The 26,993-nt window shown below is 53.7% G+C and overlaps 9 protein-coding genes across 9 annotated transcripts; 5 read left to right on the top strand and 4 right to left on the bottom strand.

Moving 5' to 3' along the window:
- Nucleotides 1-1,052: 1,052 nt before the first annotated feature.
- Nucleotides 1,053-2,987, top strand: A1O5_11565 (uncharacterized protein; the record flags this gene model as incomplete). Its single annotated transcript, XM_007752137.1, has 1 exon — nucleotides 1,053-2,987. The coding sequence occupies one exon, from the start codon at nucleotides 1,053-1,055 to the stop codon at nucleotides 2,985-2,987; it is 1,935 nt and encodes a 644-aa protein (XP_007750327.1).
- Nucleotides 2,988-3,312: 325 nt separating this feature from the next.
- A1O5_11564 (uncharacterized protein) lies at nucleotides 3,313-4,452 on the bottom strand (the record flags this gene model as incomplete). The annotated part of the gene is made up of 2 exons (XM_007752136.1): nucleotides 3,313-4,138; nucleotides 4,199-4,452. The coding sequence occupies 2 exons, from the start codon at nucleotides 4,450-4,452 to the stop codon at nucleotides 3,313-3,315; spliced, it is 1,080 nt and encodes a 359-aa protein (XP_007750326.1).
- Nucleotides 4,453-5,819: 1,367 nt separating this feature from the next.
- Nucleotides 5,820-7,292, bottom strand: A1O5_11563 (actin-like protein 3; the record flags this gene model as incomplete). The annotated part of the gene is made up of 3 exons (XM_007752135.1): nucleotides 5,820-6,719; nucleotides 6,770-7,215; nucleotides 7,238-7,292. The coding sequence occupies 3 exons, from the start codon at nucleotides 7,290-7,292 to the stop codon at nucleotides 5,820-5,822; spliced, it is 1,401 nt and encodes a 466-aa protein (XP_007750325.1).
- Nucleotides 7,293-8,245: 953 nt separating this feature from the next.
- A1O5_11562 (uncharacterized protein) lies at nucleotides 8,246-9,820 on the top strand (the record flags this gene model as incomplete). The annotated part of the gene is made up of 1 exon (XM_007752134.1): nucleotides 8,246-9,820. The coding sequence occupies one exon, from the start codon at nucleotides 8,246-8,248 to the stop codon at nucleotides 9,818-9,820; it is 1,575 nt and encodes a 524-aa protein (XP_007750324.1).
- A 479-nt stretch (nucleotides 9,821-10,299) lies between these two features.
- A1O5_11561 (uncharacterized protein) lies at nucleotides 10,300-11,780 on the bottom strand (the record flags this gene model as incomplete). Its single annotated transcript, XM_007752133.1, has 2 exons — nucleotides 10,300-11,573; nucleotides 11,735-11,780. The coding sequence occupies 2 exons, from the start codon at nucleotides 11,778-11,780 to the stop codon at nucleotides 10,300-10,302; spliced, it is 1,320 nt and encodes a 439-aa protein (XP_007750323.1).
- A 1,394-nt stretch (nucleotides 11,781-13,174) lies between these two features.
- A1O5_11560 (uncharacterized protein) lies at nucleotides 13,175-15,801 on the top strand (the record flags this gene model as incomplete). Its single annotated transcript, XM_007752132.1, has 2 exons — nucleotides 13,175-13,285; nucleotides 13,357-15,801. 2 exons carry the CDS (start codon nucleotides 13,175-13,177, stop codon nucleotides 15,799-15,801), a joined length of 2,556 nt encoding a protein of 851 aa, XP_007750322.1.
- Nucleotides 15,802-17,272: 1,471 nt separating this feature from the next.
- Nucleotides 17,273-19,738, bottom strand: A1O5_11559 (uncharacterized protein; the record flags this gene model as incomplete). Its single annotated transcript, XM_007752131.1, has 1 exon — nucleotides 17,273-19,738. One exon carries the CDS (start codon nucleotides 19,736-19,738, stop codon nucleotides 17,273-17,275), a length of 2,466 nt encoding a protein of 821 aa, XP_007750321.1.
- A 340-nt stretch (nucleotides 19,739-20,078) lies between these two features.
- A1O5_11558 (uncharacterized protein) lies at nucleotides 20,079-22,049 on the top strand (the record flags this gene model as incomplete). The annotated part of the gene is made up of 1 exon (XM_007752130.1): nucleotides 20,079-22,049. The coding sequence occupies one exon, from the start codon at nucleotides 20,079-20,081 to the stop codon at nucleotides 22,047-22,049; it is 1,971 nt and encodes a 656-aa protein (XP_007750320.1).
- A 1,998-nt stretch (nucleotides 22,050-24,047) lies between these two features.
- On the top strand, nucleotides 24,048-26,246 carry A1O5_11557 (uncharacterized protein; the record flags this gene model as incomplete). Its single annotated transcript, XM_007752129.1, has 3 exons — nucleotides 24,048-25,815; nucleotides 25,886-26,006; nucleotides 26,063-26,246. 3 exons carry the CDS (start codon nucleotides 24,048-24,050, stop codon nucleotides 26,244-26,246), a joined length of 2,073 nt encoding a protein of 690 aa, XP_007750319.1.
- Nucleotides 26,247-26,993: the final 747 nt, after the last annotated feature.

Raw genomic sequence — 26,993 nt, 5'->3', positions numbered from 1 at the left:
CTTACAAGAAAGTCGGATATCTGCCTAAACAAACGACATCGGCCTTCTGGCAGGCACCGCTACCGAATAATTGCTTAGAAAGGGACACACCACTGCCCCGGCCCTGTTATCCACATCACAAAAGCACCGCCATTTTACATTGGATGGGTCACTGATCGTGGCACCGTACGGTGAGGCGCCCACCAAAGGGATTCTCAAACGACGCATCCTTCTTGGCCCAACACTCTTAGTCAGCTATACGATGTCGACATCGTGCCTCAGCTCGTAATGGGCAGGGGGGAGGTACATTTCAGACCAGATCATATGATCCTGCGCTAAAAATGCAAACGCTTTGCTGCTTTTCGCTGTACTGTACATGCAAGGAGGCCTCAATGATGCAGGGATGGTGGTAGGACATTTTATTCCCGGGTCACGATCCCGTGTCTTCAGGGCAAGGAAGCGGAAACTCTCCGGCGTGGAAACAGGGACCTATTCGAAGCTAATGGACAGCTCAATATCACGTCTTACGAGCGGATGCCCAGGCTACTTGGACATTTGGGAAGGAAGTTGGTGAGGCTGAAGAGGATCCGACTATTGACACAGGAAACGGCAAGGCTGCGGTCATCTCTGTCTATGTACATACTCGTGCGCGTAGTATAATCGGCACTATCTAATTGGGCCGGTTATTATCTTGGCATTATTATGTAATCGAAATTTTTCTCGACGCCTCGAATTCGACTCCTTTTGATTCCTTTGGACCTGGTAATCGTAGAACTGCAGTATCTATTGCCGACTCGACTCTAGGCTAGTTACGGAGCCCGTTTGTTGTGCGGGGAAAATCTATGTTTCTGGGTCGTCACCTTCAGTGCGTACCGGGCTATTCAGCTTCAGCTTTGTCATTCGGCACCCGCCATCGCGCCAACACCAGAACAGTGATTCATAGACTAAGCAGGAGCAGCAGCAGCACCTCCTCGCCATCAGCAGCGAAGTCCTTCCAGCCATTCAATCTCAGAGCCAACCACAAACCGAGATCTGCGGGGGAGAAGTACAATGCCGCGTCGATCGCGGCGAGGATGGAGAAAATCAACAACAGAGGACCCCTGGGCCGCGCGAAGCGGCTCAGACTCCAGAATGAACGGTCTCAGTTGAAGGATGGCACGCCAGAGCAGGTACTAACGGCCGAGGCAGAGAGTCTGCTCATCAAGAAGCAGCAGCAGCAGCAGCAACGGAATAATGGAAGTGAGGCCGATGATGGTGGTGGAGCTTCTCCAGACGGGGAAGAGGTATCCAGCGCACAGGATGGTGGTAGTCAGGGCCAGGACGATTCTCGGCCCCAAGAATGGATTTCGCCGTCGCGGTTTTCGCGACCAGAGCCGCACACGGAACTCGAACTGGAGATCGAGGATCTCTCATCCACTGGCGACGGACTGGCTTACGCACCAGAAAGCAGGGGCTGGATCTACGTCGTTCCCTTCGCCGTGCCGGGGGACAGAGTCCTCGCCAAGACGTTTCCCCAGCGTGAGGAAAGCCCGTTGTGGACACGCGTCGACTTCGTCAAACTGCTGCGCCCGTCGCCGAGTCGCGAGGGCGTGACGCCGGGGTGTGCGTACTTCGGCACCTGCTCGGGCTGCCAGCTCCAAATGCTGCCCTACGAGGCGCAGCTCTTGCACAAGAAGACGATCGTGGAGAATGCCTTCAAGCACTTTTCGAACCTGGACCCTTCGCAGATCCCGCCCGTCGACAACACCATCGGATCGCCCCTGCAGTATAGCTACCGCACAAAACTAACGCCCCACTACACGGGCTGTTCCAAGGCGAAACCGTTCAGAAAGGGCGACGATCCACCGCCGTTCGGGTTCATGAGGAAGAACGTGCCCCGCATCCTGGACATCGAACAGTGCCCGATCGGCACGCCGATATTGAACGAGGGTCTGAAGATCGAGCGGAAGAAGATGCACGAGTCCTTCTGGAAGAGCAGGAACGGAGCGACTGTCCTGTTGAGGGAGTCGACGAGACGCGAAATTATCCCGTCACCTGCGGCGGAAGAACATTGCGGTGAGAACTCGACGACGATAGACACCTTGTCAGGCGCCGACAGGGACAAGGGAGTGAACAAAGGCGCCAAAGAAGACAGAGAAATTGGACAAACCCCCTCCTCCCACTCGATTCAAGACATGTCGTCCCTACCACTCGCCTATGCCGGCGAGCCCGTGTCGACTGAGCTTTCCTTCTCTTCTCCAACCTCCCCAGAAATCACATACACCTACCCTCGCTTCCGAGACGTGAAGACCTACACGTCCGACCCCAAGGCCTTGACGACCGAGCATATTGGGCCGTACACGTTCACCACGCGGGCGAACAGCTTCTTCCAGAACAACAATTCCATCCTGCCCACCTTCCTATCTTATATTCGCGAGAACTTGCTTCCAAAGATGTCACCCTCGGGATCATTGTCTTCGGCCACGGGCGAGCTACTAGAATCTCCCCCAAAAATTAAATATCTGCTCGACGCATACTGCGGCTCGGGCCTATTCAGCATCGCCCTCGCGCCGTACTTCTCGTCGGTCTTGGGCATCGACATTGACGCGCTCTCCATCTCCTGCGCGCGGGACAACGCGAAAATGAACCACAAAAGTAACAGCAACCATCACACACCACCGGGCCAAAAGACCGGCGAGGGCAACACGGGATTCATCGCCGCTGATGCCCAAGCCTTGTTCACCGACGTGCCCTTCCCGCCCTCCCAGACGCTCGTGGTGATCGATCCGCCCCGCAAGGGCGCCTCGCCGGACTTTCTCCAGCAGCTCTGCAACTTCGGCCCGAAACGGGTCATCTATGTGAGTTGCAACGTCCACACCCAGGCGAGGGACGTGGGCATGCTGGTGGCGGGATTCGGCGGCAAGTGGAGGTACAGTATTGAAAAGCTGGGCGGGTTTGACTTCTTCCCGCAGACGGGCCATGTGGAAGGCGTGTGTTTCCTCAATAGAGTGGAGAGTGGTGGTGGATGAGCTCTCGACTCCTCCCCCTTACCCCCCTCGCGGAAGAATCAGGACACGCTGGGTAGTAGCTGGAATGGATAAGCTGAGGTATGCGGAGGACGCTGACAGCAGAGGAAATGAACCTGTGGCCGGTGTTGCTGCCGTTCGAACCTTTGCTGGTGGCCGATTGTAAAATAGACACCTATTTCTTCCTCTTCTTGCTCTCCTGCAGGTCCTAGCGAATCCATAGTAGACATGACCTTTGCCAGTCGTCCTATGCTGCTTTTCGATCCAGGGTTGTTCTCGGAAGTGCCATCGTACCACTCCATCGCATGGGTCCGTCTCATAGTGAGGGTCAAACAAAGCCAGCCCCTGGACCCTTGGAGTCCTTGTCGTCATCCCCGTCCTCGCGCTCATGCTCTTGTTTGTCCTGGTCTTCGACATGGATCGCATCTTCGCCTTCAGACCACGCCCTCCACGCAGGTTCATCCATATTCTCGAACCACAAATAATTTGACATCGTGGACTTGAAGTCGGAGAACTTCCCTAACCCAAGCTGCGTAGACCGTTCATGAAGCTGCGCCACGAACCACTGGCGATCTGCGGTGAACGTCGCCCCGATGCATCCCAGCACAAGCGTCCAAAGGATTAGTGGTCGGTACTCCTCGCGGCCTCCCCCGGGGATGAACTTGAGAAACTTCTCAGTCAGAGTGCGCCGCAGTAGATTGGCCAATCGAGGCTTGATTTCGGAGGTGTCCCTTTGAGGGTAAATCACCATGTCGTCGTAGAGAAGCGCCCCGAGGCGCGAGATGGAGAAAATCAGCCTCTCTTCTTCGCTCCCGGCGACTGACATCGGAATGTCTTGGGGCACGTTCAGGATCTGGTGGTGCGTTGCTCTAGCGACTTTCAGGAGTTGACGCCACTCTCGCGTACTCTCGTGGCCCGGCGCCAGTTGGGAAAGTTCGACAGTGACGGCGGCTGCGCAAAGCAAAAGCTCTCGGAGTTGGCCAACGTCGTCATGTGTCGGGAGCACTAGGAATCCACTTCCTAGACTCCCAAAGGTGCCGGTGCGAACCGATAGGTTGACGGTATTAGTGTAGTCGATGAGAAGTGTCTCGTATGTTTTCAGAAGTGGGAAACTGGGCGGTTGTATTAGAGTTGTGCAGTTGTTCAGGCTCCATCTAATGTTTCACCCACGGTTAGGTACGGGGCGAACGATTCCTCTTAGGGAAACCACGTACAGCCATATCATTTCGGCAATCCCAATGAGTTTGACCTCTTCTAAGCCGCCCTTGGCTTGAATGAGAAGGTTCATGGCACGGATGTGTTCAGTATGGGGCACTTTCCTACCGTAACGGGCGAGGAAACGTCCCTTCAACGTTGGCGGGGGAGCGTGGCTCGCGGGAAACTCCCGCCTATCCCAGTCTGTTCCTTGGTATGACAGATTGTACACGGCCATCACAAGCGAATCAGTCGGGCTTGCGTCGGAGTCCATGTTCTGTATAACTTGCCTTACCAATCGCAGTGCCTGGGTGTGATGAAACAACCGCAACCTGTCGAACATGGCACTATAAGCGTAGGGATGGTACATAGCTTTCCCAAAGTCTGCCACACTTGCGAGATGGACGTGGTGAACGGCAGGGCATTCCTGTGCAGCCAAGCGCCATAGCCGCCTTCCAGGATGGACCGGTGGCTTTCCATCGACCTCAATCAGATCAGGCCATAGCTTGTCATATGCTTACAACAAAAGTTCTAGTCAGCTGGGCTCGACATATCGCCACGTGGTCATTCTTCCAGGGCGGGTAGATCAAAGCAAAAGGATTGAATTGCGTACTGAACTCAATGAGGTCTTGAAAGACTTCCGGGTACTCTGACGCATTGTAAGGAGAGAATGGGTCCCTTTTGCTCTGGGCTAAAGCATCGTGTATGAGCGCCTTTGAGGGTCCTGGCTGATCGTCCACACCACCATCGGCGGGGCGCGCTTGCTCTTCTCGCCCAGGTGGTTCATGATCTGCCTCCCGGCGCCAACTACAGTGACTTGTCAGCGAGGATGGCCCTCTACGGTTTCTTTTTGGTCCAAATGCCCTCTACCTCATCTGCCTCTCCCAGCGAGCACGTCGACCGACATATTTCGCGGCGTGACTTCGGGCTTGTGCAATTTTGAGGCTTTTCTCCCGCCTAGTTTGATGCGAACCGGGGTCTTGAATCATGAAATGGATTGGCATTGGAGCCGATGAGGCGTTGATGGATGCCATAAGGCTATGTGTGGTGGTGGTAGAGGTGGTGATGGTGGTGGTGGTGATGACGAGAAGTCCGGGACGCCGAAAGCGCCGGGAGAGTGATAGGCTGTAACGGCCCTATCCGTCCATCAAGTGTTTCCATTCGATCTTTCGAGGCAAGGGATGGTACTCTTACAATCTCGCCTTCCCATCCTCATCCATGTCATCTGGTGAGAGACCCCAGAGCCCCCGAAGCGAGTCCGTCTTCGTGCGGTGCGTTGTAAGAGGAAAAGCGCCAGTTAATAGTCTGGTGCTAACTGGAAGGCGCTTCTCTATGCGGGAAGAGTAGGGGGCCCCATTTCTGGCCTCGGTCCTAGTCAGAAATGAATAAAGACGACTGTCAACCAGTTGGCAGTTGGCGGTGATGCGAGTTCCATTACACCAACCTTGGGGACCCCAAGATGACGGGTGACTCGATTGGAAGAGATTATCTCATCAACTCACTGCGACTACCGAACCTTCATCCACTTGGAATGTTCACGGGGTTTGCTCTTGTACTTGAAATGCTCACGCAGCGTTGCTTTTGCACTTGGAATCGTGATTCTCTCGAATCGTCACTTTCTATCTCGTCAGATCATCGTATCTACGTACTTCCGGGGCCTCCCAGCAAAGCAAACCTCCTGACGATGCTCGGGCCTATCTCGTCGTACTCAGCCTTCGTGTGGCAGTAACTTCTGAACTCAGGCGTCTGCCCGAGGAGACTGCCCCCAAACCAAGGTCCATGTCTCTGTCGCTTGTGGGTGACAACTTGAACCTCCAAGCCACCACTCTTCGCTCCACCGCTCCGGGCCTCGGATGCTCTGATGCGGGCATCCACCAAGTGTCTGATATCTCGCTGCAATCTCCGGCCGAAATCCTTGTACAGGGTCGAACCGCCAGACAGGACAATGTTCTTGTACAGGCCTCTTCGGACGTCTATCGGGGATGACTGGATGACTCCATCGACCACAGTTGGCAGGGGAGTGAGGAAATCGGAAGAATAGATTTCAGGATTGAAGAAGATCTCGGGAGCAAGGAAGCGCTCGTATCCAACGTCAATGGTGATGGACCGGCCGTTTGGTTGGGTAACGGTGTGTTTGAGAAATCGATCGGGCTCTTTGTCGTACCGTGCGAACTCTTTGACGATGTCAGGGCAGACGTAACAGTATTCCTCCTTGACTTTCTCGGCTGTCTTTAGACTGCTGTCTGGCTCTCCTCTGTCTCGCAGCAGGCTCTGCACGAAATATGTGATATCCCGCCCGGCAATCGGTATGCTCTTAATCGAAGAACCAATAACGTATCCTTCCGCGACAGGGATGATATGGGTGACACCATCTCCAGAATCGATGACGGTCCCAGTCAGAGATCGATCGGTCACTTTCGAAGATGTCCACGAGGCGGCCAAAGCAAGAACCGCTTGTACGGCAATGTAGAGACCCGCGCAGTTGAACGACTCGAACATGATCTCGGCGGTATTCTCGCGGTTTTCAGGCGGGTTAAGAGGCTACAAACCAGTCAACGCTTGGCCACCAAGAGCGGTTCATCAACACCCACGGGCTCTGTCAGGAGAAAGTAGTGGTCTTCCGGCTCAACTCTCAAGTATTTGAAGATGGAATTTGACCAGAAACGTTCCATGTAGTCCCAGTTCTCGATCTGACCGTGTCTGATGGGATAGTTTATGCTGTAGCCAGGACCAGCCGACGCAGCAAGTGCTTCATCCCCGATGAAAAAGTCGAGATCTTCTGTACCCCGCTTGCCGGCCAAATTGGAACTGGGTCCGGCACCACCAGTGAGATATGAAGGTTTGTTTGCAACAGCTGGTCTTCCCGAGCCTGTTCCTGCTGCGCCGCCACCAGCACTTTTCATGGCAATGGCCGTGGGGAAAACGAACGAAGGGGCATCATTTCCGGCGAAGCCTAAGTTGGGCAGGTCAGAAGTTGCAACAATTTTCGATGCACCATGGCCGTACCAAGTTTCGAGAAGCCGGTTCCGCTTGTTGACTGTCAGCACCGGGTTTCGTACATTGGGGGAGGAGCACATACTTGTCCATGACAACGGCGGGGGTTTGGGAGGCCATGATGAATGGCTGGTCGCGGACTACCTGAGGACCGGCGACGATGCGACGGCGGGCGATGGGCAGAGATCAGGACGTCGCTAGGATGACTCGATGCCTGTTGGAAGGATCATTGCCGGCGAGGATCGAGAGAGGGAGATCACAGGTACAGGGGCCCAAGCACCTTATTTCCATCCACTGGAGTATGCAGGCAGCTTTCAATTGTGGGCAGAAGAAGACGCAAACACTGGATTGAGGGACAGTAGTGAGACGAAACAGCTGGCAGTTGGTGGGCTGCTGTGGGCTGGCAATGGCCGTCGCCAGCGCCGGGCAAAGTGGGCGGCGGATTATGTCATCCACGTGACTGAGTCTGTGCACGTGACTCCACCCAAAGCGGCTGTGGTGGCAGTTGGTGGTTGCTGCCCATCTCCCGACCTAATCGACCTCAGTTTCCTCTCACCATATCCTGATTCCCACACAGCTTTGCATGCCGCAACGCTGGAACTTTGGCAGAGTAAGAGCCACTGTCCATATCAAGATACCATTCTGGGAAGTCGTAGCACTCGGACCTGAGGTTGCGGCTTCCAGAAATGCCAAGCAGCGTTGCCAAACTCCAGCTGCTACAGACTTGATTGACGTGTTTTTTCATCTTTCCATCTTCAACTCATTCACATACACATTCATTCCTTCACCCATTCAGGCTGGCATCGTCAAGTCCATCTTTTCTGCTGCAACTTTCTCTTCTGCCAACAGCCTTTTCAACAGTAGGATTTAATCCCTCCCGCTCTTTTCATACAGTCCTCCTTGTCTCTGCCTTGCCTTACAACCCGTGCCGTTTTCACAGTCTGTAACTTGAGTCTGTTCTCACGTGAGCACTGCTTTCGACCTTCTCTGGATTTGAACCCCCTTCAACGCACTCGCACACCTTCTCTGATGTCGATCGAGTTTCACTCCCATCTGATCGCCTGACCTCGTCAATGCCTCGTCGTCCACAAGAAGGCGGGGACCTTTGTGCCATTTTCATCCACGCTGGTGCCGGCTTCCACAGTCTACAAAATGAGAAAAATCACCTCACCGCTGTCAACGATGCCGCCAAGGTTGGAATGGCCGTCTTGAAGAATGGAGGTGACGCCACCGACGCTGTGGAGATGGCCATCCGACTGCTGGAGGACAAGGAGATCACCAATGCCGGCTATGGGAGCAACTTGACTATAGATGGGCTGGTTGAGTGTGATGCCACACTCGTCGATCACCTTGGCCGCAGTGGTGCAGTCGGTGCAATCTCCCAAGTCAAAAACCCAATCGCTGTCGCTCGTCTTGTTCTTGAAGAATCCACAAAACCTCTGTCACTCCAACGCGTCCCTCCAAACCTGCTGGTCGGCGCTGGTGCAACCGACTATGCTGCCGACAAAGGTATTCCCATTCTCCCTCCGGATTTTTTGGTCTCGGCAAATGCCCGTGAGCGATGGACAAAGTGGCGGGATGATCTTGCAGATGTGGCCCTAAAGGAGGCAAAGAAGCATGATCAGACGCAGCCATCGCCATCGAATGAATCACAGGATGACTGGGCCCATGTTCCAACACCAACCGCAACTCCCATTAGCCCTGTGGTGACTCCTTCCACCCCTGAAAATCACGTCAGTCTGTCACAATTGCCTCCTATGGTCCGTCCATTGATAGCCTCAACGGCCGATGTGCCTACGTTATCCCATCCAGGGGAAGACAGGAACTCGGAATGTCATTCTTCTGTCCCCGCTTCTCAGTCTAACAGCCAAAACAACTTGCCAGACGGACACGCATCTTATGATCACCTTGAGTCTGCCACCGACGATAGCCTCCAATGGTTAATGTCGGCCCCCAAACGGCAGAAGCTAAGTGATTCTATGGACGGTCTGTCCGGTGAGGAGTCCAATCTTGCCATCCAGCATAGATCGGTGCCGACTACGCCACAACTCGCTCACGTTGGCGACCGCCGGGAAGATGACATAAGTGACACAGTCGGCGCGATTGCAGTCGATTGCTTTGGGCGGATAGCCGCCGGGTCATCTTCTGGGGGCATCGGGATGAAACACAAGGGGCGATGTGGCCCAGCTGCTCTTGTTGGAATCGGCACTGCGGTGATTCCTGCTGATCCACGAGATCCCACCCAAACTTGCGTAGCCACAGTCACCAGTGGGACGGGGGAGCATATGGCCACGACAACGGCCGCAGCCACGGCTGCTGATCGGATCTACAGCTCGGTTCGCAAAGAGCGAGGAAAGCTCGAGTCGTGCAATGAAGACGAAGCCATGCACTCGGTCATCAAGAATGACTTTATGACACATCCTGCTGTGAGTAACAGCCATTGTGTTGGCGCCATTGGTATTCTGGCTGTCAAAAAATGCCGCGACGGGATCTACTTTTATTTTGGGCACAATACGGACTCGTTCGCCCTCGCCTCGATGCATTCGGAGGAAAAGAAGCCGGTATGCACCATGTCACGAAGCCGAGGTCACGGCTCGATCGCGCAAGGAGGAAGGGTCTCCAAATCAAGACACAGCCGGACGCGGTGAAAGGTCAGTTGATCTTATCTCCCAGAAGAACCTAAGATGCAGTTAGAGGTGTTCTGGTCCATGGACGAGAATGCCCCCACATTCGCGGGCCTTGGGCTTTTTGAAAGCTCATCATTCGACACGGGTACTAGGGGGGAGTGGCTGGGTAGGGTGGAGGTGAGGATGTTGCAAGAGAGCATGGTGGCGAGTCGCAGAACTGGAAGCAAGGCCAGACGCATGCGACAGACCTGGAGCAAGGGGGTCATATTCATAGCGTCTTCTTTGCTTGAGTCTTTGAGACTTCAAGATATCCTACAAGTCACCTATTGGTAGACGAGAAATTCAAAACCAACTCTAGACAAACAATGCGCTTGAGATGCATCCATTTCCGTCGAGTGTACTTGTCGTCGTCCAGCACTTTTGTGGCTGCACATTGCCGACGAAATGCCTTTGAAATGGGCCAGGATACATCTATGCATACCTCCTGTATGCCAGTTCAATTACCTTGGGGTCGCTTGCTGCGGCTTCTTCTTTTTCGACTTGGCGGAGGCCACCACGACAGGGGTCTTTCCATAGCTTCCCTCATCTACGGCCAGATGGGTTCCGCAGGTCAGGCAGTCTCCGTTCTCGGGCGGCTCACAGAAGATGCTCAGACAGATGGAGCAGACAAAGCCGACGGAGACGACGTTGCGGTGGCAGAAGCAGGCGGCGCGGAAGTCGACGTCGATGCGGGTGGGGAGGATCAAGTGCGCGGAACGGGTCAGTGGACTGGAGAGGAAGCTGGTCAGGAGGTAGGCCAGGAGGGACTGGGATGCTGTCTTGACGGGGTTGGGCGAGTTGGGCGAGGTGAGGTGGGCGGGGATGAAGATACCGTGGGTGGCGTCGGCGGCTTGTTGGAGGAAGACGGTCGACTCTGAGTGCGAGTGGGAGCGGGAGTGGGAGTTCGCGCTTGGGTTTGACGCGGACGTTAATGATGGGTCGGTGGTGGAGAGAGGAAGTTGTAGTATATCTATGGGGATTGAGAGTCTCTGGCACGCGAATATGGCGTTCATGATGGGGATATATTGGTGAGCTAGGTCGGTGGAGGGGGATGCCGAGACGAGGAGAATGCGTGATTGAAGAGACTGACTTGCTCCATCTCTGGCAGCAGAGGAGGTGGTGACGGGATCTCTGGCATTGGCGCTGTGGGTGTTTGACGATCCGACTAAAGACTCAGAGAGCAGGATGGACTCCCGGTTGATATAAGAGAGAGCCAGGGTCAGGGCGCCGGCGATCATGGTTGATGAACTGCTGGAGACGGCATCTGGAGAGGTGGTGGAAAGAAGCAGAGTCAGGTTGCGGAGGAGCTCTTCCTCGACGAGGCGGAAGGGGCGGTATTTGCTGCCAGTGTTGGCTGAGGATGAAGAAGATGACCTGGGATTCGGGCTGGGAGGAGGAGGATCCTCCGCCGCCGGACTATTGAGTTTCAGCCTTTTGGCCGAGTCGGAGAGGTTGTCATGGTGTCGAGCTTGACCGTGAGGTTGTCGCTTTGCCCGGGCTGAGATGGAGCGCGGAAGTTTCTGTTCGGTTGGAGTTGGGTAGAGCCACGCGGCTTTGTCACAATGGGAGGCGATGACGGCGACTTTGTTGGTGTAGTTTGCGGCTAGGTGGGCGTTGATGAAGACGAGGAGATTGGCGACGGCGCTGGAGAGAGGGAGGGTTTCCGAGAGCAACGACCATGCTGCCGGGTTGGTGTCGAGGATGAGGGCGAGGAGCGAAGGGGACTGTTCTGTTGCTGGCAGCCTTGTGAGTATCGCGTATGGACGAGGACTCGGAGCCTTGTGAGTTCATGTGCGGGTCACTAGTGATTGGAGCGGGATTTGCAATTTCTTGTCATCCGAGTCCAGCGGAGTGGCGGGTAAAAGATTGCGAGATGAGGACTAGTCTGGCACTTACAGTGGGATGGTTTGTCAAAGTGCTCGGATGCATCAACCGCATTCATGATGGTGAGGACGGAGGGCGGGAGGGTATTAGAAATCAGGCGGTGGGAGATTTGTGGGATGTGAGAGATTGTGAAATGTGAGATGTGAGATGTGAGGTGTTGTAGAAGGAATGACGAGCTGCCGAGTCTGATGAGTGGGTGAGATGGAAGTGGAAGGGGGTGAAGCAGCAGCACCAGCACCAGCACCAGCACAACCACCAGCACAAGCACAAGCACAGGCAACAGGGCGCCTTGGAAGAAGAAGAGATAGGCGTAACGTTAGGCGGTTAGGCGGTTAGGCGAGGGGCGCTCGTGGCTAGGCACCCACCTGAAAGAGGGCCACAGGGGATTAAGGCGTAGATAGGGAGCCCCCGATGCCGCGCGTGGTGGTGGACAGTCCAAGTTCCAACCGTCCCCCAACGTGCGAGAGCTGCTGGATCCAGGCCCTTTTCCTCCGCTCTCCCTTGCTGATCTCGCTGGTGACCGACCTGCGGTGACATGTGAACTTGCTTTAATCTCCGTCTGGCTTCGCGTTGCCATTTTTACTTGGGGAGGTTTCTCCGTGCTCGGCCCTTTTTGACTCATCATGATGAATATTATTATCCGCATTCGGCTTCTACAAGTACCCGTTAATATTCTTATTCTCTGTGCCGCTGTCAACACCTCCATACATACTATCACATGTATCTTGTACCTCTCCTCCTCTCGCAATCCTCGCTGCTATCGGCCTAGAAGCAGGAAAAACTTTTTCCTTCACTTCACCAATTTTTTTTTTCTGCATCCCACGTGGCCCTCTTTGGTGCTTCCCACCTCGCTCATCCTCCTTGAGGCACCCAGAAGCAAATTCCATTCGCTGTTCCGCCAACATCCCACCCAATAATCTGTGCATCCTCGAGCCATTTGCTATCTCCCGCGCACAACTCACAACACCAGCCTTACGCGGTTGCTTCACTTTGGCATCTCGACATATTACATACGTCCGCGACAGCTCAGCCCTCACCACTACCAAGTCATCGTACGCGACACGAGTACCATCTTCATCAGCTGACCCATTCGCCGATTCGACCAGCTCGTCTCTCAAATTTTCTTCTTCCTCTCCTCCTCCTCGCTTCTTCGCCGCCTCGCTCACAGAGCACAAAACCCGCCCATCCTTCCGCCTGCCGCCCGTCTCCCGTTGCCGTCTACATCCTCTACTCGCTCTTCACACCTGCGCCAGAGTACGGAGTATAAAATCATGTCCTCCTCCTCCGCCACCGCCTAATCTCACGTCACTCTTCCCTTCAAGAACTTAGTCTCTTCAGCCCTCTGAGTTCTTGATCCTCTCTCTTTCTCCCTCTCTTCGCCCTAGGCGCATCATTCCACCCTCCCATCCCACTGTGCCTGCTGGGCCCGGCACTATTGGTTCAATGTCTTCCATGTCGACCGTCCAGCGTATGAACCGAAAATTATCCGAAGAACGCGATGCTGAACGCGCCTCCCAGTTGGCCAAGGAGGCGGTCGAACTTTCCAATGCTGGTCACAAAGTCGTACGTGTTCTCGCTGACTAAACCTTTCGCACTCTCGTCGAGGGAGAGATCGCTAACAAGCTTTCCTCCAGCAAGCGTCGAGAAAGCTGAGGGAAGCTGCTGCATTGGGTCATGCCAACCCGGATGTCCAGGCCGCCTTTTTTGCCATCCACCATGATGATCAACTCAATTCGCCCCTCTTGGATCTGGTCAGGAGGTATGCGCTCTATCATGACAACGCCGCCGGCGATGAAGCTATCAACTACCTGAAGAGCTCCGAGGCGTCAAATGCTGCTCCGGTCGCTCTCGAATGCCTGCAAATCATCCTCGAGTGCCGCCAGTCCACCATGTCCGATGCCCAGGATTTCATCATCGCCGAACTCGCCAAACGGAGTCCCGCCGTTCGAAAGTATCTGGCAGCTGAGCTGGAGGCTTCGACAACCTCATTCTTTGACAATGTCTACGAGAGAGGGGATGACGCCGCCAATTGTCTTCGCTCTGTCGTGCTCGACGACTCATTATGGCCGACCGAGGACGTCCGACTTCGAGTGGAAGATGATCTCTTTCAGCTCTTCCTTGCCAAGTTGATGGAAACGGGTCATGACCATGATGGCCGAGCTCTCAAAGGCATTGCCCTACTATTGATTGCCGATACACAGCGCCTCCATACCTTCATCGATGAGGATGCATTCGAAGCCCTCATGGGCTCCCTAGATTTGCGGCTCCCCCCGGATGTCCGAGGCCAGGCAACCCTCGTCCTGTCCAAGTTCTTCGAAGTGGCGGAGCCTACCGGTCAAGGATACCTCTCCAAGTACATCACGAACCACGTCCAACGCAAGAAGGGCGACGACCTTGTCCTGGCCTTTTCCGCCGGCGCCAGTCTCTTTCCGGTCATTCCCACCGTCGTGGCCCCGCTCTTTTTGGTGGATGGGTTTCTCCCCTCGATCATGCCGCTCCTCGACCGAAAGTTCAGCAGCCCCCTCGTCCATGATGCCTTCCTCTTTTTGCTCAATGCTGCTTGCATCGACGGCGCCTGTCGGACAGCCATCGCACAGTTTTGTGCCACCTGGTTAGCGGACAAAGTGAGCAACGGGACCGGCAAGCAGCCGTCGGTGGCGGCCACCGTGTTGGCCAAACTGAGAACGTCGGGTGTCCAGATTGCTGGAGACCAGAGAGCCAACAAGGCGGATGATGATGTTAGTGAGCTCGTTGATCTTTTCAAGAAATCCCTCACTCTTGTTGAAGAAGGAAAGAATGTTTCTGACTCGATTGAAGGCCTTGCGTATACATCTTTGAAGGCCGAGGTCAAGGAATCGCTTGCCAATGATCGCAAGTTCCTCAAGTCTCTCCTGGATGTCCTCAACGAGAATCATACTGCCCCGGAGGTCGTGGTGGGCGGATTAAGCATCATCTCGAATCTCACACAATATGCGCCCAATTTGTCCGAGGAGCAGAAGAAGATGTCGCAGTTGAAAGCATACGCCAATGCTGCGAAACCTGCCGAACCGAATCCTTTGGAGAATGACGACCATGTACGCGCACGATGCACGGCAGTTATTGAGGCTGGAATCGTGGCCTCAATAATCAGACTAAACAAGGGTAGATCCCCGGCTATAGCACAGCTAAGTGATAAAATCCTTTTGTCGCTGTCCAAGAATCCAAAGGATAGGGGGAAGATGGCGCAACAGGGAGCCGTCAAGCTTTTAGTCTCTCATGCACAGAGAAACCTACAGTCATCCGAAAACAACAACACCCAAGCCACACCCGACGCCGCCCATGCTCTAGCGCGAATCCTGATCTCCTTGAATCCGGCGCACGTCTTCCCAGCAGGGTCGACACCCGATATTACCGACGCTGTCCCACCTCTCGTGGCGTTGCTGAAGCCCCCGGGTGGAGCGGGTCTCAGCGACCAACCGCGAGATCTCCTTCCGGTCTTCGAAAGTCTCCTTGCCCTCACCAACCTCGCATCAGCTCCGAGTTCTAATGCCGCATCTTTCATCATAAAGTCAGCGTGGGACGATATCGAAGATTTCCTCCTGGGAAACAATGAACTCGTCCGCCGGGCGGCTTGCGAACTCATATGCAATTTGACGGTATTTCCGGCCGGGGTAGAGAAATTCGACGACGGTTCGAAGCGCGCGGCACAGCGACTGCATATACTTGTTGCGATGGCGGATGTCGAAGATTTACCCACAAGGCGCGCTGCGGGTGGTGCCTTGGCAATGCTTACGGACCAATACTCCAGTATCATCTCTGCAATGCTCGAGTTTAAACGCGCGCCAGAAATTCTCCTAGAATTATGCCTCGATCAAGATCCGGGGGTGGTGCACCGAGGCTTGGTCGTTGTAAGGAATATGCTATGTTGTGACGAAGCAGCCCCGGAGAACAAGACATTAGCAGCCAAGGTAAAGGAGGTGTTCAAGAAAGAAGGTGCCGTGGAGAGACTGAAAACCACTCTGAAGCAGACGAAGGAACCAGAGCTGCTCAGCATTGGAGTACAAGCCTTGAAAGTCCTAGTGGACGATCGAATGACGTGAATAGCAAGAGGATGCTTTCATGCGATAGCCCTGCAAGGCTGAAGCAAAAGAAAACCAGTGTCGACCCTGCCGACGACCGGTGGTCTGCCACGGAACTCGGAGTCATCACTACATTCTTGAGCTTCTACAGGTGGAGAAACGGCGTCTCTCAGGAGTGTCAAGTCGGACACCGCCACGAATAATCTAACCGTCATCATTTCCAGAACCAGATTCATCTGCATAGTGATGATATCTTCAGACTACTTGGTCATTGGAGTTTTGGAGTCTACGGCCTCACAATCGGCCTCTGAGCGGAGTCGCGGAGAGCTCCCGGTTCTTTGTTTTAGCGTGCATTCATAGCACGGAGTTCCGACTGAAGGATGGTTGTTGCTGTACCTGGGTTTTCTGCTGCTCGGTTCTCTCTCGGTACTTCTCCGCTTGGTCTCCAAATCGTGGAGGACGATGCTGAGAGAGGGATCAGGTTGAAAGTGTCGCTACCTACATATTATATTCTTACCGCCATTGTCACTGCTTTTGAGCCTTGACGCGGCATGAATCCAAAGCAGGGTTCCACGCTGCAACTTGCAGTTTATTGCATGTCTCGAAACCTCCATATCAATATCACTGTCAGCACTGGTTCAACCCTTCAAATCCGGCAGCGTTAACACGGTGGTGATGGTGGTTTATGACTCCTCCAGAACAGAGCAGAATAATTACGGTTATCATATACCCAGGTCTGTATCTTCACATGCTCAGGGAGAGCGTACGGAGAATATACATACCCTTTATCCATTCCAACATATCCTAGGAACAACCCATAATGCGTGTCCTCTAGGTATTTACGAATACGAACATCATATTTACTATTCTCATGTTCCCTCCTCTCATCTACTCTCCGGTACTCTTTCTGCTTCTGCTTCTAGTCCTACTGTAGCCTGTATTCGCGGAGTCGTTTCTTGTGCCCTTATTCTTATTCTCGCCTTATCTGATTCGTTTAATCTTGATATACTAAGTTTTTTTTCCCCCTCTCTCTTCGCACTTTTGCACGAGCCTCGTCGAGACTCTCTAGAAATTTAGGCCTATAGGCCGGTCAATACAGAAGTAGGTAGGTAGATGGATTTGTCGGGAGGTATGTTACGTGGATAAGTGCTTCGTATGATGCAAATATTGCCACTATTGTCACTATTTCGGAGGGTTGCTGAGAGACGGGAGGACCAACGAGGCCGGTACTGTAGATAGCCCGTTCGATTACGACATGGGTCAGAATCTGATTTGCACAAGGCATCGAGTCATCTTCATCTGCGCCATAGCCGTGTGGTCGGTCACTTCCGCATGCGATCTGAGATCGGCTGGCCATGACAGAAACACTGTTGATCTCACACAGCACAAAACATCTCCTGAACCAACATCTCACTACAAATCCAGAGTTGCTATCGTTATATAATAGAGAAATGGCTCGACGCAAAAAGCCGCCAGCCTTTAGGCTCTCAAGTCAAGGCACCGAAGCCGAGTCTGGAGCCGGTTGTGTCTTGACCTGAACCCTTTTGAACGTCCTCGGTCTGATATCCTTGTCGAAACGCATCGAGTACGTCCGAATCCTGATCTCTCGCGGAGTCGTAGGGATGGGACCGATTTTGGACCGATTTCTCCGATCGTCGGGCATTCCGATTAGTCTCGTTGGTGCTCTGGTCTCTGATGGTGAGTTTTCTCCCTTAATTGGTGCATGTTTTTGCTCGGGCAAAGTCGACCCTTCCTCCTTTGTCACTATCTCAGGCAGCTGTGCTTCGGTTCTTTCTACCGCTGGCACTTCAATGTTTTGTTTCTGTCCCTGCAGCACCAATTGTTCAGCAACAGCTTTCAAAGTTGACATCTCTGCTCGCATGTTTGCGCGCTCCTGCTCGTAGAGTTCATTCAGCTTCTGAAGTTTTTCATAGCGTTCTTTCGAGTCTCGCAGCTCCTCTGCCAAAGCAGAAGTGCTTTTGATCCATCGTTGTGCTCTTTGCGCTTGTTCTTCTTGGTAAGACCTTTGTCGTAGTTCTGCAAGGTCCAATTTCGTTTTCAGCTGTGAGATAATGGCTTCCTGCTGGGTAAATCTGCTTTGCAGTTTGTCTAGCTCAACCGAGGAATGATCACCATCAGTTGCCGCCGGGGAGCCTGACGTCGGTCTTCGCACGGTATACCGAAGATTTGGGCGTTGAGCCGTGGGGGCCATTAGCACCAACTCGCTATCCACATTATCTCGGGAGCTTGGGGCTTTTTGGGGTCTTCCGGAAAGCTCCTCCATTAAAGACCTGCAAGCTAATTGGAATGACCTGGCCTTCTCCTGCACCGCGAACTCTTCAACGTTGTCTGGAAGTGGGAGCGATTCCCATTCTAGGAGGATGCTCCGAGTCCGCGGGTGAAATGTCCTGCGGTCATTCTGAGTTTTATCGACCAGCGGCGGTCCAATACCTGAATCAACTGCAGCGTCGAGGATTGTTGTATACTCTGCAAGTTTGCGGCAGCGCACACACAGATCCAACATGCGGTATATCACACGCGCTAACCGATCGATCGATTGATTGGCGATGGTTAATGCGTGTTTGACAGATCGTTGTACCCATTTTTTGCCCTCTTCCCAGTTCCCATGCTGAGAGTAGTAGGCAAGAAAACTTCTGAAAAGATCATCCTTCCACATGCTCCCGTAGTCCGCTTCGCGGAGAAGCGTCAGCCAAGCTTCCGCCCGCGTCGGTTGCTCGCATCTCAGCGATGCATAAACCAAGACCATCAAAAGGCGTGGGTTCAGTGTGGTCGGAACGGGCAGGTCCAGTCCATTGACGCGTGCCTTTTCCCACTTGTGGATCACGTTGAGCGGATTGTCTGCCTTTGCTATGAAGTGCAGCATGTGATTCAGGGAGCGAGAGTCGCAGGCTCGACCAATTTGCAACAGCATGTAGAAGATCGCAGGGTCAGAGAGTGGTAGGGTACTCCTCTTCAAGGCGGCAACGGCATGATAGGCTAAGCTGTGGCTCCCGACTTTCGAAAGAGATCGAATGAGCATAACGTAAACGGAGACAGAGGGTACTTCGTCCGTCTGAAGGACCGCTTTTCCATATCCATCAATCAGCCCCGCCAGTGAGATACGCCCGGCATCAAACTCGGCCGTTAACTCTTTTATGGCTTGTTGAAGGCCACCTCTGGCGGCTTGCGCTTGGATCCGAGGGGCCACATAGAAGAGGTCTTCTAGATTGCCTAGCGAACGCATCTGCTTCCTTGTGAGAGCGAGCATCTCAGCCAAGCGATTGGTGTCTGAGGGAAGCCCAACATCCTCGGAGGTCTCACTGGTCGCACTGTCCATTGGGTCGTCCGACGGAAAAATCGAGTAGAAATGATTGGGTCCGACGCGGAGATGCAGGAGCATTCTGAGAGCCAGTGTGATCGCGTTCAGGCGATGGTAGCGTTTGAAGTTTGATAATTGTTCAGCTGAAAACTCCCGTGCAGAGACCACTTGCCGTATCGGTATCCTCTCATCCTCTATTACGTTGTCTTCCTGGCCTGGGTCTGCCGACCAAATTGGCATCTCAATATCCCCGGGGACCTCATCGTCTTGGACCTGCGCTTGCACGGCCGTGGCATAATATCTTCGTTGTTGAGATAGTCCAGACCCAACGTTACGGAGTTGAAGGGAGCTCCGGAGCTGCCGTTCCCGCTCCTTTAGTGAATCTATTTCATTGTCGAGGGCCGCGAGCCTCTCATCCCAGTCTTTTCGCTGTTTCGATTTCCAGCTGGTGTCGACGAAGAGGGCAGCCGCGAGGACAGGGGTCAAAAGGACGGTAAATGCATCACCGAAGCCTGGCCGGCGTCTTGGGGGTCTGGTGGTGGTCTTTCGAACAAGCGCAGACGTGAGCGAGTCGGTTGACGAGAAGCAGTGAGAGTTTCTCAGTCTTGGTCGAGACGCCTGAGTCCATAAGCCTCGCATTGCCTCGGTTGAGGCTTCTCCCCCGTTGTTGCCAAAGCTTGGTTCTCGAAGGACGAGAAAAGTCGACTTGTAGCTCTGTATGAAAGTGGGCTGATCGCAGTCGAAGTTCAATTACCAGGAAGAGCTGCATTGGAGCTTGGAAATAATCCCGTCTGACGAAACCAATTTCTGTCTGCCGCCGAGACCGCAGGGGCTGCAGGGGCCACCGACTTGATTTATCGCTGTCAGACGAATTCTTACCCCAGCGCCTTGCATTTCGGCTTCGCCTGTCACGCATTTACTCTCCAAAGACACAAGTTGGCATCAATGTGAACCAATTCTGCTTCGCGGCTAGGCTTGAATGGCTGCCAGAAGCCGTTTTCACTCAGAAAGCAGAAGTCATGAGCCCCCGGACACCTTCACACTTCGTCGCTCCAAGACCTACAACCTCCTCGTCGGTCGGTGGAAGTCATTTCGACGCAGGCGCATAATCCTGGTCCTGCTCGCAGCATGGTTACTATACCTCTTCTTCAAGCACATGCCAACAGACCTCCCTCCTATTTCCGAACGATATGATCATCGCTACGGTCGACTACACCCAGGGTCACGCGGCCCGTCTGGGAGCGAATCTCAAGAAGGCCTTCAAAGCTCCGACCAGAGTTACGAAGGCCCCATCAAATTCTACGACCTGGCCAAGACCTTGCAAGAGCCTGTTCGGACTCGAGATTTGAAAGGAAATGTTCTCTTCGCTGTTTCAGACTTGAAAAGTGTGCTGCAGTTACTGCCTCTAGCGTGCTCAATGGCACAACATAATCGAACCCGAGTTCATCTCGCATTCATGGGGCGCCATGTCGCAGCCTGGCCAGAGATTCGTGCGGCGAATGGGATTGAAGATCTGGGATGTCAAATATACTTGCACGATGCTCGACCGGACCATGCGGCCCAGTCATCTACGTCGCGGTTGGAGGTCAGTGCCAGTGCGAGTTTGGGACATATCCATTCTGCCATACGACTGCATACGGTGGTGACTACAGAAATCGAGGATGACTTTTTTGTCAATGCTTTAAGGGACAAGACATCGTCACTTGGTGTTTCTCTGATAACCCTTCCTCCTGGCAGCCTGCAGAGTCTGTCTTGGATTTCATCCTTGGACGCTGCATCACTCTCGCAATTCGACAAAGTCCAGATTGACATCGTAATCCAAGCGCAACGAGAGTCTTCAGCTTCAATTATGCGGCTTCTGCGATCAATCAAAGACGCCGACTACGCGGGATGGACGCTTCCCAGATTGACGATTGAGCTCCCCAACAATGTTGACCCCTTCCTCGCCCGATATTTGTCTAACTTTCGATGGCCTGTCAATGGCGCCGGCAGCGAGAGCAGGCTTGTCATCAGGCACAGGCTGGATGGAAGGCTCATGACCCCTGTGCAGGCATCCCTGCGCACGGTCGAATCCTTCTACCCTGTTGCGGCGAGCACATCTCATCTTCTGTTGCTATCGTCCAATGCCGAGCTCTCGTCAAACTACTTCCAGTTTTTAATGTACACTTTACTTGAGTATGGGTACTCATCGCAGGCCACAGGTATGGTCCCGCACTTGGCCGGTATCTCGCTGGATCTACCTCGATACGGGCCAGACTTGAAAACGAAAGCGCCGTCCGGAGAGCAATCTTCGAAACCTTTCACTCTTTGGCAAGTGCCCGCATCGACTGCGGTGCTCTATTTCGGAGATCGATGGGTAGAATTCCACACATTCCTGTCTTACCGACTCCTCCTTGACCCAGAGCTCACGTCCAAGACAAAGTCCGCACCTATACTGTCACACGAATATCCCGCATGGTTGTTGCCCATGCTTGAGATGATGCAAGCGCGTGGCTATTACGTGCTGTACCCGAGCTTTATGGACAGGGAAGGATTATCGGCGGTCACGATACACAGCGAGCTACCTCAATTCCCTGAAGAATACGTCGCGGAGAAAGAAGACCAGACATCTGATAATGGAGTCCCAAAGATCAATTTGGCTGGTGATAAAGCGCTGACGGCGGATGACGAGATCGCTCGACTGATGCGTCAAGAGCAAAAACTGTATGGGAACTCGCTTATCACTCCTCTTTTGGAGGCCACGGTCGAACAGCAAGGTGACGACTTTTCAACTGCGCGCGATTTTCCATTGGCGTCTTTTGACGGTGAAAAGAGGGAATGGGGAGATGCTTGGATGCTCGCGTCACAATTCGCCGAAGAATTCGCAATGTCGGTTGGAGGGTGTGCGAGTTATCACGCTGACCAAGAGGGTAATACTGTCGAGTCACTATTCTGTCTGGCAGCCACATGAGTGTTTTATTTTCCAAAGACTGCAGAGATGTCTGCAAGACGTTTTCTGCACATTCTCGTCGGAAGGCAAGACTGCGCCCGCTTTCACTGGGTTTACTCTAGCCCTTGAGAAGCCCGGTCCGACTCGAAGAAGGACCACAGAAGCCATGTTAATGCCACCACCACTTCGTGGCAAATTGACTGGCGCAATTGATGCTGCAGGATCGAATGGCTGATAAATTCGATGCGGAAGGGAATGGAGGACTAGAAGACCAGGGTCATGGGAAGGATGGGGGCGATCGCTTATACGATCGAAGATCACAGAGCTTCAGAGTCGATACGGAGGAGGATCATCAGGGTGCGAGAGGAAAGCCAAAGATGGGCGTAGAAGTGATCGACGTTCTGGAGCAGCAGCAGCAGCAGCAGCAGCAGCATGATCAGCCCTCGTCCATTGTCCGTCTTGCCCTGTGTAGGCGCCTCGATGAAGAGTTTCGTGTCCTTTGCTCGGGCAGTATTACACTGGTGGCTGTCTCCCTCTTCAGGTGGACAGTGTCAGATAATTGATAATATTATCGGATACCGGATGACAGATGCGGGACCTCAATGGAGACCCCGTTGGACTTCCCCAGACTCGACACTTGGTGACCACTGACACTGGTGGTTTCCCTCTCTTACACACCATGGCCGAAGCCCCTCGCCGGCCTCTCACCTCGGCAAAAACATATGCTGGATCGACCAGTCGTCGAGTTGGACTTGGAGCAGGGATCTGATGCTAGAGGAGGGGGATCTAGGAGTGTGTGCCAATGGCGATGGCTCTGCTGCAGCGTCTCGACTGCGCTTCATGCCGACACCAACTCTGACCCTGGGTGCGCCGGCTGCTCACATGCCATTGCTGGCTTGGCTGGCACATGTTTGGCGCGAGGATTACTCAGGGTTTGCATGGCGCATATTGCTGAAGCTGTGTGCCTTTTTGTTCTGTTATCATAACGGCAAAGGGAGAGAGTGGTGTCTGGTGCTCACAAGCTCGATGGGTTCGGCTAATGCGTGGCTGCGGTGGTCTTGACTCTTGGGGGCACTAGCTTGGACTAGCCTCGCTGGCCTCCCTCGCGATGTGCATAGCTCTGCATGCCCCCGGCGGCCGTAAACAGCAGCCACCAACAGGCTACTAGTCCCTAGACGCCATTTCTGGGCGTTCCCACCAGTTACGTCCCCGGGTCCCCACCACCCCCGAACCGCCCTCGCTGCTCCCCTCGCGTTCCTAAGCATCGCGAGGGGACCATTGGCACGGAACAGGCTGCCTAGCCCCGGCAAGCTCTGGCCTCCCCCCGAACATTTTACTGAGTGATGGGCTGATAGCGCGCAGGGCGGCATGCTGGGGCGTCTTTTGGTGGCTCTTTAACTATTGCTGCCCCACCATCCCTCGATTCCTCCCCCTCCCTGCCACTCTGGTGTCTGTCCTCAGGAATCACCTCGTCCACTGTGGATCTCTGGTGTCTCCTCCCTCTTCCTTCTCCAGACTTTCCCGCCCGCCGTGTATTCCACAACTTGACCTCGACACACAACTACTTCCTTCTGATTACTTCCTTTGCTCGTTCTTGTCGCGAGACCAGACGTCTGAGTCCAGATTGGACATCTGTCTGCCCTTCGTCTCTCTAGATCCATCACGACGTGTTCCGTGACGCTTGTACCGAACTATATCCACTCCTCTATTTACCCCAACCCAACCTCTTCCCATACTACCGAGTACATACTCTACCGCACTGCAGATAACGTCGTGAGAGTGCACAACGACGAACAATCACCTCGTTCCCGTCTCAGCATATACCTAATCTCCCGGCCGTGGCTGATTGGCAGGAACTATTCGGACAGCACGTGTTCGGCCGTGTCCTCTCCTCGATACCTGCCCTTGAGCAGGACCGGCTAGGACTCCTGGGGGCGCAGGACGAGCCTGGGAGGAGTTCCCGACTCAGGATCAAAGACCGAGTATATTTCACTTCGTCTCGCAGTCAGTTGCAACAAGATGGCCACAGTTGTGGTCCAACAACAACCCCAAGTTCGACAGTCGACTCCTCCACCCCTCGGCCCGACCATTTCACTGAGCCAGGCCCGATCCTCGACACCCATCCCCAACAAACACCTGCCTTACTGTCCGCCAGGACCGGTTCCCTCACAGTCGCATATCACTCCACCCAACTCTCCACCACTACGAAACGTCGCCCCCAAACCCACCTCGCTCCTACACCCCGCAAGCAACTACCAGAAGTTGTGCAGTTCTCCTCCGATATATGGCATCTCTGCGAGACAGGTAGCCGAGGCTCTCGAACACTATTCTTGTCAACCCCTTCCTCATCCGTCGTCAGTCTTTCCATGGCTCCACGGCCTCCATCCAGAGAACCATATCCAGTTGGCTTTCTTTGTCGCTCGGAAGAAGTCGCTGCGAAGAATACCAAAATGTCTGCGCGGGATAACTATAATAAAGGCTGGCGGTGACCTAAGTCGCTCGAGGATCAAAGGCGCCATTGCTCCAGATGAAGTCCTCAACTTGTCAGAGAGCAATGGCAGGGGCTTCGTCGACTGTGATCCTCGAGAAGGGTTCTCCGTCCGCAATTTCCATATTCAAGCGGTCAAAATGGCACTGGTGTCCGACATCATCGTTTACGGCGATGAAGACACAGACCACCGTATCATCAAGTCCGTGGCTGAGAGAACAGCATCCGTGCAGAAGAAGTGGCGAAAGGAATTGGAAACCATCGGCCAATATCCTGAGACTTTCAACACCTTTGTGCTGACGCAGTCCTTTGAAGACTTTGAGCAATTGTATCCGGAATTGGTGGCTATTGACTCCCAAGGCAAATACCAGGACCATACACTCGACTTCCTCCAACAAGAAAGGCGAGAAATGTGCGCCATGTCCAAGGCTTCGGAAATCTCGCACGCCGTCTTTCAAGGCCCATCACCAGGACCGTACACCAACCCGCCATCCAGCCTCGATGACCCGAGCTACGACCTATATGTGGAAGCTAGCGATCACGCAACGCTGCCTGACGACAAACTTCTAGCCGCAAAATTGAAACAGCTCGAAGATCGCGACGAGGATGATGACCCTGTACACCTCGCTTTCCCCAGCTCGGGAAGTATTCTGCCGCCATCATGGTCACAAGTTGAAGCTGACGGCATCCTACGTATGTGTCGATGGCTATATAACCTCACCCATGCCATGAAACCTGTCACCAAGTGCCAAGATGAAGACGGCGACATCCAGATGAGTGAATTTGCACTGAGGCCCCGGCGAGTCCTTCTGCACTGTGCAGATGGATATACCGAAACCTCAATGCTAGCCGTGGCGTATTTCATGTACGCTGAAGGAGTTCCCTTACATGAGGCGTGGATTCGCTTGCACGTTGAAAAGCAGCGCAATTTCTTCGCTTACCCTTCCGACGTGGCTCTATTGAACGCCATCCAAGGTCGCATTCTGGGCGAATCTCCGAAATTCGATTCCTCAAAGATGGCCTCCATAGAACCCCCAGCATGGTTGGCTAAACTTGACGGTAGCTTGCCGAGTCGCATTCTCCCATACATGTACCTAGGCAATCTGACCCACGCGAACAACCCCCAGATGCTCAGGTTATTGGGCATTCGGCGGATATTGAGTGTCGGGGAGCCAGTCTCGTGGACAGAACAAGAAGTAAACGACTGGGGACGAGAAAATCTGATGATGGTAGATCGCGTGCAGGATAATGGGATCGACGAATTGACGTTAGAGATGGAAAGGTGTCTTGGGTTTATAGGTGAGTCTCCACGTCGGCAGCAACAACAAAAATCAAATTACAGAATGCCGGTGGCTGATGCACCCTCCAGAACAAGGGAAGCAGGACGGCACCGCGACATTCGTCCATTGCCGTGTTGGCGTCTCTCGCTCCGCAACCATTTGCATTGCCGAAGTCATGGCAAGTCAAGGGCTGAGTTTTCCCCGCGCATAGTAAGTCCCCTTTTTGTCACTCGCACTCGGTGTCGTGATACTCATAGCCGATGTAGCTGCTTTGTTCGCGCTCGCCGCCTCAACGTCATCATCCAGCCGCACCTGCGCTTCGTCTACGAATTGATGAAATGGGACGAAATCCAGCAGGAGAAACGCGGGGTAATTGTCAAGAGGGAACTCGAGTGGGCAACCGTCGCAAGAGAGATTGCTGCAATGAACAGGCCTTATGCTCGGTCATGACCCTTGAATTTTCTGAGACTGTACCTGTTGCTGGCCTCGGACTCTCAGCGGGTCCACTTATGGTTTATCTATTGGCTCTGCGTATGCAGGGCAGATTTCAAAGAGCTGGATTAAGGCATATCCTCCTGCCCTCGTGGCCAGACATGCCGCCTCTTTTACAGACCTGTTGCAGTTGTTGTTGTTACTGTTGTGGCAATATTGTGTCGATGTATGATGAGCCAAATGTGTCATGACCACAGATGTTACGGATTGGATATACGATGGACGACGGATGTTGTTGAACGACATGTTATGACGGTTTGATGATTGGGCATATATAGGCAGAGTATGGGTATTTTCGGATGAGCGATAAGACCTCAACGGGCGGGTGCGCAACGGGTGGTTTGGTCCTGTGTTGACGTCCTCATACCGGAACGAGGATTCAACACTACAGCCTTACAGCGTCGCGCTCTGCTGTGCTATCTAGTGAACGCGGGCAACAGGCCCCAGCCTCGGGTTCTGGGTTTTGCTATAAAAAGCTACTGGGCCGCCGAGGCTAGGCTATACGACTTATTTGAGAGCAGGCTGCTCGAGGGCATGGCATGGATGAAGGACCTCTTCAGCTACAAAAGGTCTACTACATTTTATTTCCCACTATCTGCCTAGTTTTTGTTTCTTTACCAATTAAGTTATCGCCTGCGCAGAAAAATCCTATGTTCCCAAGTTGGGTAGGTAGCCAGTACGGGGTAGTTGAATTGCCCCCCCCCC

The sequence above is a fragment of the Cladophialophora psammophila genome (genome assembly GCF_000585535.1).
Source record: "Cladophialophora psammophila CBS 110553 chromosome Unknown aczJe-supercont1.26, whole genome shotgun sequence".
Classification (NCBI taxonomy): Eukaryota; Fungi; Ascomycota; class Eurotiomycetes; order Chaetothyriales; family Herpotrichiellaceae; genus Cladophialophora; species Cladophialophora psammophila.
Note: the sequence above shows the minus strand (reverse complement) of the source record. Positions and strands in the feature narration are given on the sequence as shown.